The 15118-nt window shown below is 46.4% G+C and overlaps 1 protein-coding gene across 1 annotated transcript; it reads left to right on the top strand.

Annotated features, from left to right (window-relative positions):
* Nucleotides 1-6630: 6630 nt before the first annotated feature.
* On the top strand, nt 6631-14446 carry T265_04160 (hypothetical protein; the record flags this gene model as incomplete). The annotated part of the gene is made up of 3 exons (XM_009168830.1): nt 6631-7039; nt 12699-12823; nt 14016-14446. 3 exons carry the CDS (start codon nt 6737-6739, stop codon nt 14119-14121), a joined length of 534 nt encoding a protein of 177 aa, XP_009167094.1.
* Nucleotides 14447-15118: the final 672 nt, after the last annotated feature.

The following is a 15118-nucleotide window of genomic DNA, read 5'->3' as shown; positions in this document are numbered from 1 at the left end:
TCAGTGGCGTTCGCGCTGTCACTTTCTTTCCAGATTGTCTGATTGAGCGGTTGGAGGTGTAGGCACCTCAGTATGCTTGACATAGGCCAGCACTAGGTCCCCTCTCTCACCCACTCTTTTTCTCTTCTCTGTAGGGATTTTAATGCAATTATATATATATATAACTAGACAAACCTTATGGTTGTACGGCAGTGAAGCATTAGTGGCAACACTGATGTTGCTGTCTTTGTTGATGATGATGAAATAACTCACCCTCGATAGATGAACTGATCACACTGCACGGGTTGCGCTGGCTTTGTCACGTGCTGCGTATGCCAGTCGACCGACTTCCTCGAAGGGCTCTTTTCGCCCAACCATGTGAAGGGTGGAAGAGAGCCAGAGGCGGCCAAACAATGACTTGGCAGTGAAGTGTGAAAGCCATTACCAGCAAACTCAGCTGCGCTGGTCACTGCCGTCTTCCTGGATGGGGACCCCGAGACGGGCCACATCAATGGCTAGAGACAATATCAGACATGGCCCAGTCGCGCCCTCAATGGCGCTCGTGCATCAAAGCTATTGCCTTCAATGCATAGCTCCTTTTCCAACCCCCCACTTGACAGCCCACTGACAGTGCTGGATTTATGCGCCAATTAACCAGCTCGCGCGTGCTATGCGCAGCTACCTCCCCCTCCCCCAAATCATCGGTGAACGAAACTGCGGCAGCTACAACCACTATACGACGAGTACGCGGTTCTTACAGCTGACAATGATGATGATGATGATGAAGCCTAGACAGTGGAAGTTGAGAGGCAGAGGTCGGGTTCGAACTAGGGACCTTCCGGTCAGTAAAGTCGTGCGCTAACCACTAAGCCATCTTGCCTTCCAGTCCAAAGAATGTTCGGGTCGCTGCTTCCTAAGAAGCACGATCAATAGCAAGGTTTGAGCATAGCGCCATCTAGTTTCTCTCACCATTGCATATGGTCCCGTAGACCATATGCATACCAGGTAGTCCAGCGTCCGGCTTAACTCCGGGCAGTCAGGCTTTCAGTTGTCCTTCGCTGAGACAGTGCCACTTCGAGAAGGGCATTGGCGACAACGAAAATCCGTCACGAATACGGTGGACCTCGCGGTGATGTGACTTTGTATCTCCGCAACCCTTTGAGCTATACTGGTGGGGATGTTTGCGCGACACTCGCAGAGTCTCTCATACCAAGTTGTTCAATGATTAAAGGTCTGACGAACACAATCTGGTTCTCAAGGTAGAGGATTGGAACGTCTCTGGCAACTTGTTCTGTAAAAACACTGTTGCCTCGCGGTCAGGCTTTGGAGCCAAAGGCTTTGGTCGAGGACGATAATCGTTTTCTTGTCTAAGTGTGGGCTCACGTATTTCATCATCATTTAGCTGTAAGAACCGCTTAATTGTCGTACTGGTTATGCTGCCATAGCTTCGTTCACCGATGATTCGGGGAGGTGGGGTAAGTAGCTGCGCATTGGAGCCTGGAGATGATACAATTGATGCGCAAATACAGGGTTGTCAGTGGGGAGATTTTGAAGGGAACTATACATTGAAGACAACTGCTTGGATGCATGAGCACCATTGAGGGCGTGACTGGGATACGTCTGACGATATCTAACCAGTGATGTGTCCCTTCTCGGGGTCTCCATCCAGGGAGATGGCAATGACCAGCGCAGCTGAGTTTACTGGTACTGGCTTTCATTCTTTGCTGCCAAGCCATTATTTGACCTCCCTAGGTTCGTGTCCACTCTTCGCGTGGTTGTGCGAAAAAAAACTTTGAGGAAGTCAGTCGACTCAAATACGGAGCACGTGACCACGCCAGCGTAACCTATACAGTGTGACCAGTTCATCTATCCTGGGTAAGTTATTTCTTCTGAAAGCCATTTGACCTACTTCAGCATTACTGATGCGGTATTCCTACCAGACTCGGCCAATGCTCCGAAGACATCGATGGTCAGACACTGATAGTGTTTTGATGTCCTCGGCTGGTGGCAGTCAGGTTTTTGACCTGTACAGTAATATGGATCGCAGCATTGTGAACTTGACCCTTGACGGATAAGCTGATGTCATCCCTACGGCGCATGTGATGCTCCGCCGGCCTTCCCGATCCGGATGGAAATATTATCTTTTGTGGGCTCACCTGGACTGATGCAGCCGCCCAGGTAGACAAGCTTGTCTGCTACCCCGAGTGGCCCATCCGCAAGCATGAGGTTAGGGTTCGAGCCCACTCAGTCTTGCAGTGGTGCTTTACACAGGTACAAAGCGCAAGGCAAACCGTGAGGCAGAGTTGTTAAGATTATTTAATATCGTTTGCATTACCAAGGCACTAGATCCAAGAGGGGGCGAGATGGACCAACTAGTTAGAGCGCGAGTTTATTGACCGGAAGGTCCGTGGTTCGAACCCGACCTCTGCCTTTTGAGGCAGGCCCACAGGTATTAGAGGCTGCTAGTGAGTCTCCTATAATCTTATCAGTGACGAAGTCGAAGAGTAAAGGTGAAAGTCAACAGCTCTGCCTAACCACTTGATGTAGTGAACTCAGGCGCAAGCTTCCTGTAGTCCTTCACGAGTTCGTGGGATTTGGTGCACAGCACCTTAAGGAGTGCCAAGAATTTATGGGGGACACCTTTGCTCCACAAGCACTGCAATAGTGTCTGACGTTCCACAGAGTCAAAAGAAGCTTTCAGATCAAGAAATACAACCATTGATGGCTGCTGGAAGCAGTGTCGCTGTTTCAGAATCTGTCGGAGGGTGAAGATACGATCGATGCAACCTCTTGCAGGACGGAGGATAGGAATAGCTGTCGACGTGCCTTATTCTGCAGGCACTTTCTCTTCGTTTCATATTGCACTAATAACCTTTGTCCGAGGGATCACCAGGGATTCTCCGCCTTCTTTGAAGTGGGCTGGATACAGACCGTCCGGTCCTGGTTCCTTTTCACGTTTCAATACGGATATTTCATACCTTATTTCCGCTGACCGGCGTTTAAGGCTTGCACTCCATTCGCCCATATGCTTTATCTCCACACGATGTTGCAGGAGACCAGCCGAATTGGCCGCTTTGATGTAATTCCAAGGTATTCATATCGCCCGAAAGGATCAAAATGTCAGTGCGCTTGGCGAAGATAACTCTCGATAGAAAGTGTCCTTTTTCATAAAGGAAACTACTCACAAGGTTGCTGAAAACTATTTGACAGCCTACGACCGGTTCCGCCCTTCTTGGGGCTCATCAGGCAGGCACAGTCCCCGAGTTTCCGTCGACCTTATGCTCTGCTTGAACCCAAATTGGACTGCTTTCGAGAAATACACTCATTTTCAGCATCAAAACTACAGTCAGTTGAGGCATAAGCAGGAACTACAGACAGCGCATTTTATGTCAAGAGGCATTGAACTTTAGTGAGCTAAATAACCGGATGGCGCAAAGACGACTGTTCACTGGGATCCAATCCAGCAAAGCACGTTCAGCTCCGGGGCTGAATGCAACTCCGACACCATATATTCCACGATGTATAACTACTCTGTATGCGTACTTCGGAGACACAAAATACATCGATTTTAAGGGAGTATAAGGCTTCAGCGAGGATAGCTTGTTTGTGAGTTTGACATAGAGTACGGACGTTGAAAGCTATGTAGAAAGGGTCTTGTTGATTTTTGTTAACAGGCAGCGGGTTGCATAACGCCCATCGATTAAATGACCCAACGACGTTTGCTTGTGTAGTTCGAAGGAGGTGTGGAGTGACATTGGTGGACACATAACTGTATGATAAAATGATATTTCCTGGTTGCCCAGGCCGAGGAAGAGGGTTCGGTTAAGCTACCCCACCATGAACCTTTGACGTGAAAGCCTGTCCAACAGGGCAGTGGGAGGACGTAGAGTTTTGTTCGGGGACCCTGCCCCGAGCCTCTGAGTCAAAATGCTGGTCCATGGGGTGGCGGAAGGTGTGGTTTTTTATTGAGGCCCTGTCCGGAACCGATTACTCAATAGATTGACCTGCTCGGCTGCAGGTTGGCCTAACTTGAGGTTGCAGAGTGTAAGGCATCACTATCTCTTCCTGATGCGGCTGCGCGCTGCAGATGCCTTTTGAGTAGTATCAGACTCCTTGAATTTAAAAGCATTTCGACCGAATTGAATAATGGGTTGCCGGTCACGTTCAGCGGTTGGACGATCGGAGTGTGCGGCCTTCACGGTTGACCTTATCTAACTCATGAGAGTGAGATGGCTCAAGTGGTTAGAGATCGAATTTGCTGACCGGAAGGTCCGTGGTTCGAACCCGACTTCTGCCTCTCGACGTCCTCCGTCTAGGCTTGAGCAACCTGGCAGTATCCAAGCCATTGTGCCTCCTTCGGGTAGCATGGCAGCTAGGCACCGAAAGGGTGTTACAGTGGGAGATGGACGGATCCGGATGTTAGATGAATTTACCAGAATCATCTGGTCTCTTCCAACTGCTCCACCAGCAGATTTAATTCATACTGGTACGAAATCGCCAGCTCCTTGCAGAGCTCTGGGAGTTTTGCTTGTGGTACGACTATACCAGACCCACTTAAGCGCCGAATATCAGACCGAAAAGTGGCACTATTTAAATCTCGAAGAAATATTCCAGCCGGTCCCGAATATAACCTGATATGACGAATTAGCAGACGTCATGTGAAAGTTAGCGGACAATCCGACCATGACGTCTGGTGGGCGCGGAAAGCCGAGCAAATGGAGGAGGCCCAGAAAGCCTGGAATGCCCGAAGGTTATTTTCAGTTATCCGTGTGACCGATCCTCGGAAACTACCTGTGAGCGAAACCATCAAGCACCCGAATGGAATGATCGTCTTCAATAAAGAAGAATGCCTTGATGGTTTGGCCCTATACTTCGAACATTTATCATGATCACCAGCTGTCATCTGAAGCCCAAAGTTGACGAAGGACCCTGGACGGTGAACACGGAACCACATAAGACCTCAGCGGTTTACGACTGCATATGTTCTCTCAAACACCACCGAGCTTCCGGTCTGGATGACCTCCCACCTGCATTGTTCAAAGATGGCGGTGAAATCCTCAGTCAGCGCTTCTCTGGTCTGTCTACCTGCGTGTTGGGAAGGTGGTCCCAGACAACTAGGGAGAGTCGATGGTAGCGCCTGTTTTCAAAACGGGGCTCATAGTGAATATGGAACCAAAATGAGATCAGCTTGACCCCGGTCGCAGCGAGACTTTTTTTGTCACTTGTATTTCGTTGCCTTAGGATGTTTCGTGAAACACCAACTGGAGAGCAGCAAGAAGCATTCAGGCCTGGCAGAAGAGAGTGCTGTATTCTATGCCCAACTCAGAGCATTGGAAGCAGAGAGGTGGCCAACCCTTGGCTTAGCAGAGGGATATGAAAGAGATTACGAAACGTTTGGGTGCTGTCGGTGCCATTCGCCTACCAAGAGGGGGTTCGCGTAGTCCCCACTGTGCCCGGTTGGAGATGCTGCAACATATGTCTGCTAATCTACGTCAATGGCGCTCGTGTTGTCAGTTTCTATCCAGATTACCTGAGTCAATGTCTGGAGGTGTAGCCACTAGGATGATTGTCATAGGCTTGCACTGAATCTCATCCTCGTCCTCTTTTTTTATCTTGATCCACTTTCTCCTTTTCTTCACAATGAGGCCTTCAAGTAGATCATGGGGCGAGGTGGCTCAAGCGGTTGAGCGCGGATTTACTGACCAGAAGGTCCGTGGTTCGAACCCGACCTCTGCTTTTCGACTTCCCCTGTCTAGGTTTGGGCAACGTGGCAGTATCTCAGCCCTCATGCTTACTTCTGGTGACATGGCAGTTAGGCACCGAAAAGGTGTTAGAGCTGAACGATTCTACGATTCTTCAAGTAAATCATGGTTGTACGACAGGGAAGCATCAGTGTTGAACATTGATGTCATGCTGTAGATCATGATGATGATGACAAGGAGAGTGGTTCTGGGAGGACATGTTCCAGTCACTGTCATCTGCGTTGCAGGATCAGTTTGGAGAGATGTGGAGTACCATATCGTCTGTGACACCATCACTAGATACCCTGTCGTTCTGACGTGTTTTGAGCATTTTTCTCAAGTAATAGTGATCAAATACTTCCAGTCTTCGAAGGTCGACAGTACGGAAAGCTTAAGCCTCAGGCACTTATTAGACACTATCTGCATCTTCATCAATTTCACAACATCAGTGTTCCACACCGATGCTTTGCTGCCGTACAACCATAAAGAAAGATACAAATTGATGAGGATGCGTGAACATCAAAGTCGCAGTCTAATATACTCTAACGATTTTACTTCGTTGTCGCGTACCAGCTTGCGCATGGCGCCCTTGCTTACACGTTATAGTGGTTTTTAGTGGTTTTAGCTGATAGTGGTTTTTAGCCGCGCGATTTGCGACAGGGTTAATAGTGTTCTGTTTCATTGATCTTTGGAGGTATCATTCGACTTGGTGGTGTCACGTGGTCAGGGCTGTTTTATCTACTCAATCACTTTTTTGTGGTCAGCTCATTTGTTTTATGGTCCCGCGATCCATTCTCCTCCATGCTCCATTCACTGCCACAAGATGCGGTACATAGGTTCACAGTCGTCAAACCTAATGAGCCATGTATGGTCGCCCCTTCTTTGAGTCTGTGATCTACTCGTAATATTTCAGGTTTTCGTGTGATCCCGCAGAGTTTGAAGTCCTTTCGTCTGGCGAAGCACGTACAATCTGTTAACGTTGTACAACTATCACTTGTTGGCCTAACCTACCCTCTATGCTTGAACAACCTTCGGTTAATTCGGCGACACAGCGACTCGCTCCCAGACGTCAAACTATTGAGGATGCGTACTCACCACCGGCAAACTTTTTGGAAATAGACGTTTGTCGTCCTCTAACTCACGGTGAGGGGAAGAACAGGTATACGGACTATGAGGTTAATGTTCGGGTAATTAATTTTTCAGTGATGATACCTGGTTTACAGACTAATTTACCGATTTTCGCCTTAAAAGAGTCATCTGTTCGGCGGCGTTATAGCGACTTCGAATGGCTACGTAATGAGCTCGATCGCGAAAGTAAAGTAAGTTGCTTACTAGAACTTTTAGTTTTTTTTAACACTTTACCTGTTTGCTATGTTTCTGAGTTACCGTTGTATGGTTGATTTGTTCACCGAGCTTGGTGTTTCATTTGCAAACGTTTCGTTATCACCCTGGGAGGCCTTGTCATGGCACCAGTGATTTGCCCTCGAACGGTGACAACGTTTACGAAGCAGTTCCCATGCTCGCCGAGCAAGCCAACAACTGGTGGAACACTGATATCTCGTGGTAGATGAGCTCGTGCTTCGAAGCGCAAAATATTTCGGATAGGCTTTCCGAGTCAAGTTCGAAAATTATCGTGGATTGTCCATCCATTAAATAGGGTAAAGAAACTTAGCACCTTATTCTGCGACTACAAGCCCAGGAGCGAAATATTCAGGTTCTGCAGTGACTTCGCCAAAATATCCTTTAGCTTACAGACACTCAATCCACCCACCCGAAAGCACGGGCTCGAAGCAATGACTAACATGGAAGAAGTAGATAAAATCAACATTCAAGTCCATTTCGATCGAGTATCAGAAATTACCGTGAAGTCTGGTGATGACGTTTGGTTTCAGGTCATACGGGTGGACATTCACAATCTGTACAGTCTATACAGTCACATCTGCAACCGGTCTGCCAGAACGCCGATTATTTTCAAGCGACCAACTAAGTGTAGCAAATCAACCATTTGGTATTTCTTCAATCCCACAAAAATTAACATATGGTCACAATAATTTATAAGACTACTATCTGCAGTAAGTGCACTCGGTTCTTTCCCACGGCCGGTTACTGACTAATGAGCACCTCTCTCTGCTCATAAAAGAGGAAACCGCGAGGTAACTAGAGACCCTGAAACTCCATGGGTACAACAACGAGGCCAAATGCAGACGTAGGGAAGTGACTCCACACACGGAAGGCTCTTCTAAGATGACATGAAGGCACTCCTTTACGCCTATGTCTGGACAATCTTGTCTACAAAAATTGTCCGTTAATGTTTGGACATTCTGGATCCTTTTCACAACGGCGTTTCGAGCCATTATTTCGAGGTCGTAGACATCCTGCTAAGTTCCAGCAAAATGTTCCTCGTCTCTCTTCTATTTTAGCAGTAGTGCCTATCGCGAGGCACTACATTTTTCGTGTGATTACATTTTAGAGGAAAATTCCAGTATCTGAACGTCTTGACTTCTCTGTATACGGTAGAGATAATCGTATCGACAGGACTTCGGTGGTGTTGCAATTGGTGGTCCGGTCCTGCATTAGCTGATGCCTCGTATTGATGATTTTTCAAATATTTTTTATATAAATAAATACGATGTTTCTATCACTCTATGAAAATAATACTTTTAATTGCCTACAAATGATTCCTCAAAAAGATGAAAATGTGGTGCTAACACTGAAAACTAGAGCGCTCCTTAATTTTCTGAATTTCATCGTACCAACTTGCGTGTATACTTCAGATGGATATAGTCTGATGGACGCAGCGATGGGTCGATCATAGGCCTACACCAATTACAAGTCGGACACAAACGCGAATTAGTTACATTCCTGTTTCACGAGACAGCGCACATTCGCGGTTCACTTCAACTTAATTATTTATAGGAATCTCTGTAAGCCATTGGATACTTTGAACACTTTTCTGATTTTAGTTCTAAAATACCTTAGTTCTAAGGACATTCATTTTTCACTGCCTCATCGTCTTCGTCGTAAACAGCAACGTTCCATTGTTTTTCAGAGATCACTGGTTTGGAAGTGACATTTAGCACGGTACAGCTACCTTCACTCTAAACGGGGATTCGTTACGCACAATTGCGATCGTGGTTCATCGGGTATATCTGACACTCCCGACATTACGATCGTCGAAGACAAGACTGGGGATCTGTTGAGTCCACTTCATGTGGCTTCCCATTGCGACATTCATGAAGTAGCCCGTATCCTATTGGAAATACGGCACTACACATAGCTAGTCTTGCAGGTCATCCTCAGGTGTTGCAAGTTCTGTTTGACGATAGGGCCAATGTAAATTGCCAGTCAGTGATCGGTTTCACCCCGCTGTATTTGGTTGCTCAGGAGAATCATTTGGCGGTGGTAGACCTGCTCCTCAAACGTGGGGCGAACCAGGCATTGACGACAGAAGATGGTTTCACTCCACTGGCTGTAGGTCTCCAACAAGGACACGAACGTCTCGTTGCCCTTTTGTTGGAACGGGATTCCAGGAGTCGTGGAAGAATGCCAGCCTTGCATCTCGCTACCCGAAAGGACGACGTGAACTCAGTCGCTCTGCTGTTGAACAACCCCGAGGTGAACGTGAATCATCAGGTTCAGTATGGTTTCACCCCGCTGCACATCGCTGCGCACTATGGTAATGTAAACGTGGCCCGACCCTTGCTCGATCGAGGCGCAGATGTCAGTTATCAGGCCAAAAACAACATCACTCCACTTCATATTGCCTCCAAATGGAGACGTATTGAAATGGTCCGACTGTTGATAGCCACGGGAGCTGTAGTAGACTGTCGCACGCGAGATGGTCTTACTCCGCTGCACGATCTGGACATGCTGAGCTTGCCTCGCTGTTGATCGATGCTGGAGCTAATCCTTCAGCCAAAACTAGGAATGGCCTTACACCACTGCGTATGAGCGCACAGGGAAATAATGAAGAGGTGGCCCATGTTCCCATCTTGCGTGGGGCAAGTGTCGAAGAAAAGACTAGGGATCTGTTGACTCCACTTCATGTGGCTTCCCTCTGCGGCAATCGTGAAGTAGCCCGTATCCTATTGCAAGACCGCTGTGACGCGAATGCTCGAGCACTGAATGGCTTTACTCCGTTGCATATTGCCTGTAAGAAACAAGATTCGTTTGGTTGAACTACTTCGCTATGGAGCTCAAATCGACATGGGTACAGAGTCCGGCCTGCCTCCACCACGTAGCTGCCTTAATTGGTGGTCCAGAAATCGTTTAGCTTCTGTTGCAGAATGGTCCTATGTGAATCAAGCTGCGATGCGAAGCGAAACTGCGCTCCATCTTGCCGCGCGAAATCGTCAAGTTGAAGTGGCTCGCGCCCTCATCTTTCACGGTGCAGCTGTAGATGCTAAAGCGAAAGATGATCAAACTCCACTGCATATGGCTGTGCTTACTGGACATGTAGAGATGGTCGATGCTGGACACGATATGGACACATATATTATCGGTACCTATGTGGATAATTACGGTAATGAGGATCCCCGAAGCACCTCTTAGAACGTTTCGCGTTCTCTTTCCTGGAAATCGCCTGTTTCGACGGTTTCACAAATAATACTCATGGTAGCAATAGATGGTTCGTGGTCAATGCATCAATGTTATCGAGATCATCTAGCACAGGGACCAATGGGCGATTGTTCAGTATTCGTTGTACTTCCGTCAGATATGTTATCAGCAATTCTTCTGTTAACATCTGCTCCCGAGAAACTGCGCTTAGAACACATCGAATCGATCGTATCATCCTCTCCCAGATGCCACCTCTGCGGCTAGCATAAGGGGGATTAATGTACCAATCAAATTGTCGTCGTGACATATCGTCCTTCACTTTGTTGCAATCCAACGTCTTCAAGAGTTGGTTCAACTCCGTTTCTGCCCCAATAAAATTGGTGCCTCTGTCACTGTACACCTCCCTTGGAGTTCCTCGTCGATTGATGAATCTAGAAAACGCCATGAGAAATGAATGGATGGGTAGCGAATAAGGCACTTGTATATGTATCGCACGGGTCTGTAAACATGTAAAGATACATATAGAAGTGGATTATTCGCTACCCAACACCAGCAAATCTAGCACAGTAGCATAGCCACATTCGTTTTCTGATAAATATAACTTCCGTAAAAGTCGTGTCCGTCTCTCGTTCGTCCTGAATGTAATAGTAACCAGGATTTTTGTTTTATAGTTGCATTCCATAGTGTACTGTTGCTGTGCTGGTATTGGCTATAACATCATTTTCGCCTACTGGCGCTTGCAGGCTTCCACAAATTACTTCGGTATTGAAACCTTCGCCATAGCGTCCCCCCGCTACCCCACGTCCGGCTGCAACGTATAAAATGCACACTGCACACGCCGTAGAGCAGTACCTTTTGGCCGGAAGGGGTGTTTGTAGCTCCGTCCGTTATATTAAAACTTTAGCGCCTTAAGCCATATTCCCCTAAATCAACAAAGCCAGTAAGTGTACGATTATCCTGACGACTTGTGTACATGATTACATCGAACAATCATAGCAGTGGACGCGAGCCTGGCAAAAATAAACGGGTATCATAGGCCATCAAGTATCAAGTTCTTCATTTTAATTCAGTACCAACCACTGCTTTCTCAGTCCCTCGCCCATACAACAACTACTTAACGTCCGCGTAACCGTTTTTCTCAGATAAAGCGGGCTATTCCCTCCAAAGCGATTGAGCCTACACAAAAGGAAGCATCCGGTATTTCGTTGGTTACCGTGAAATCGCCTGATTCTTTGTTATTCCAAAAACTATCGTTGCCTTGATGGTGCGAAAGTTATCGATATGCATCCGGCAGATAATTCTATGTATGCTTAATCAACATGATAAGTAAGTAGTTCGCCGCTTTTGAAACAGAACCAAATTTTTTGGTTGAAGAGATTGTCACTAACTGATGATGCAGACTGTCCAACACGGAATATTTCACGACCAGGTCCAATTTGAACAGTGGAGGGAAACTACCGGTGTCACTATGCGCTTCGTTGAAAATCACGGCTTCAGCACCTCACTATTAGCTTGTTCACATAGTGTTCAGGAACAAAGCCTATACTAACAGTATTAGCCGAGTTTGGTGTATTTATTTTGATAGATATCGCTAGTTATGGAAAACGGGACCTTTTCTCACACTGTCACTGTCTCATGCTTCGGATGCGGAGGTTCACTAAAGCGACGGTAACGGCTTGCTCCCACACATCTTTTGTTATTTGAGCATCCCCGCTCGTTATCACCATCCCCCCAAATCAGACGGTGATTTTGCGACTGGATTTATTGCCATCACGTGTCTAGAGCACAAAAGAAGTTGAAACTGGATCGTCTTGATGGAACGCACTACTACTACTGCTGATAGCTCTTTAATTTGATCGTTATTCGCCTCGTAGGTATGACGAATAGAGATGTTACTGTCCAAGCTTTGCTGAGATCTAGTTTCTGGGTGGTCCTACAGTACAATAGAGCAGGACTGCTGTCCACTACCGTTCGTGAATGAGACGTTGGTCGAAAGAACTGGGTGCATTGTATGATGGAACTGGTTTCATGTTTGCCATACCTTTACCGGCCAATAAGCTTACGACAGTGTGAATATCATGGCTCGAAACCAACGTCGGCATCTCGGGTGCTCGGCCGACCTGGAATTATCTTAGTCGTTGTGCTTCCTTCGGGTTGCATGGCAACAATACATCAAAGGGATATTACAGCTGATTTATTGTTATTATTATTATTAGGTGGCTTATTGTGGTTTCACGGCGTTACTGAGTAGAACGCAAGTCGACATTTTAATTCGTATCAACTGCTAGTCCAAGGAAAGCGTTTTTTATAAATCAGAGTTCAGAGACACTATTCAGTCAGAAGTTACGTTTTTCCTGTTGTGGAAATCCAATGTTTCAGCTTGTGCCACACTGCTTCATATTTGTATTGACTTGCTTTTAGATCGTTGTGCCTCGACTTCCCGGCAAAGCGTGGAAGCGTCAGCTACCTTTCAGGGCGGATGAAGGCATTTTCGATGACGACTTCATTGAGGAGCGTCGAAAGGGATTGGAAGGTTTTATCAACAAGTAATTTGGTCTACCTCTTGTTTGCACACCGTGAATTCGCATCCATATGTTCGTTTTGTAATCCGAAACCCGGTCATTGTACTGTTTTTGCATCAATAGGCTCTTTGCTGCATTCCCAACCGACCTATCCCAACTTTATGGGCATGCGCGAACAAAGCCTTGCCCTGACTTCTTCTACGGTTGTTCTGTGAGACCGAACTTAGTGCGACACCGAAAGACCGTAGAGTTGGTCCACTGGGGAGCGGTCTGTGTTGGATCCAACACATATTACCCATATCACCATATCGCTAACATGCGCAGAATAGTCTTAGATCTTTGTGGTCTGAGAGGATTAAGCCTCTGCGACTACCTTACGGATTAATTTTTCTCTTATAGAATATGTTCCTGGAGTACAATGTTGTTATATGCAACAATCCTCCAGCTTTATCGCTTAGTTTACGCATCAGATGTACACTGCTTCACTGTTTCTTTATGATACTTATGCTGTCGACTCTCACTGAAATGGCTTACACGAGGGATCACGGTCATTGGTCGTTTGGCCTTCTATTACACTCTGAAGGTGGTTTGTCTGTCTTTATGACTTTCAAAACATGTCTGGTTATGACTACTGTAGCTGTATAAAATGGTGGCCTTACAGTTCAGCCGTTCGAATGATAGTCGTTCGGCGATATTCCGGAGCGCTATTTTGTGGGTACGGAAGTTGGGCCGTTTTCTTCGTGAATGTTCATGCTGATTCCCAGGAGTTTCGTGAGATTTGCACCACTGATAATTCCCACTAAGGTTCAAACAGCTGTACAGTATTTCTTGGCTTTTCAGTACGCATGACCAAATATTCCGAATTCTCAAATCTCGCACTATCAACAAGCTATCTTACTGTTTGGCGAATCGCGCATTTCCTGGGCATCAACACACCATTTTTACCGCACACTGACCCTCATGAAGGTACAGTATTCTTGGCTTTTCAGTACGCATGACCAAATATTCCGAATTCTCAAATCTCGCACTATCAACAAGCTATCTTACTGTTTGGCGAATCGCGCATTTCCTGGGCATCAACACACCATTTTTACCGCACACTGACCCTCATGAAGCCAATTACCTTTTGATAATGACCGACATGACTGACATCCGTTATCTCTGTTATTTGTTCAACCTGTTTTGATCGAATCACACGTTCTTTTCCACCCACCAGGGTTGCGGGACATCCTTTGGCACAAAACGAGCGCTGTTTGCACATGTTTCTTCAGGATAAGGTAATCGACCGCAACTATAGGCCTTGCAAAATGCGAAACCTCTGACGATCTGCATCAACGAAACTTGTTCCATTGCCCTGTTGTGATCAGTATTCACCGCATCAGTCCCTTCGTGCTATGTTCTCATGCATATTGTCCATTTGATTGGTTTTATCCCACCTTACTTTTGATTTCCCTTCTCTGTACCATATAGATTTCCCTGGTTATTGATCTTAAAAGGTGACTGCTCTGTTGACCTGCTTCGTTGGTATCGAATGTCTACATCCCGTTTTTTGTCTCCTACGCTCACTTCTATTTAACTTTGATGTCCAGCTAGTCTACACGAATTAAGTGCATTGAAGAATCATCTCTATCCATTATATTATTTTTTGTGTTGACAGACTCACTGATCAACATTTGTGAATGGAACCGCAGCGCAATCTCCTGGGTCTTGAGAGCGGAGTGGACATGCATTGCATGAGAACATTTTGACCCGGATCGCCGGCCGTTGCTTTCTTGTAATGGTGTCTTAAAACACGTTTAACATTCATTTTCAGTTTGCACACAGTATCCAGGTACACGGAATACACGAGGTAACATGGAGCTTCCCATCTGCATGCGCGTCCCCAGGTTGCGAATAGAGAGACGCCCTTCCTACTGGTAATAGGGGGAGGTGTAACTGCAAACAAGCTTCTTTTGGTATTCTCATACTATAAGCGTCTTCAATAAATCCTCGGTCACCGTGCTCTGGGAGTGCCATTCATTGATCGAAAGTCCCAGATGGAGGACCCGCAGTGAATTCCCTCCTTCAAACCGGAAAATCTAGTCCGCTCATACCACTTGTGACACAGACATCGCTAGTGGTATTAGGATTATATGAATGTCACAGGTATGCATATATATATATATATATATATATAAACCTGAAGCAGTCGAAATTATCCATTGGTACTCCTTACAAGGGTCTTATAAAAAGCCAATCGTCGTCACTTATAGGTAAGCCACTTTTACGGCTCTCCAGGTTGTTTTACGAGTAGCAGTACAACTTCCTGTGTTACCCGGG

This window comes from Opisthorchis viverrini, assembly GCF_000715545.1.
Source record: "Opisthorchis viverrini unplaced genomic scaffold opera_v5_67, whole genome shotgun sequence".
In the NCBI taxonomy this organism is placed as follows: Eukaryota; Metazoa; Platyhelminthes; class Trematoda; order Opisthorchiida; family Opisthorchiidae; genus Opisthorchis; species Opisthorchis viverrini.
This window is presented reverse-complemented; position numbering and strand designations above follow the sequence as displayed.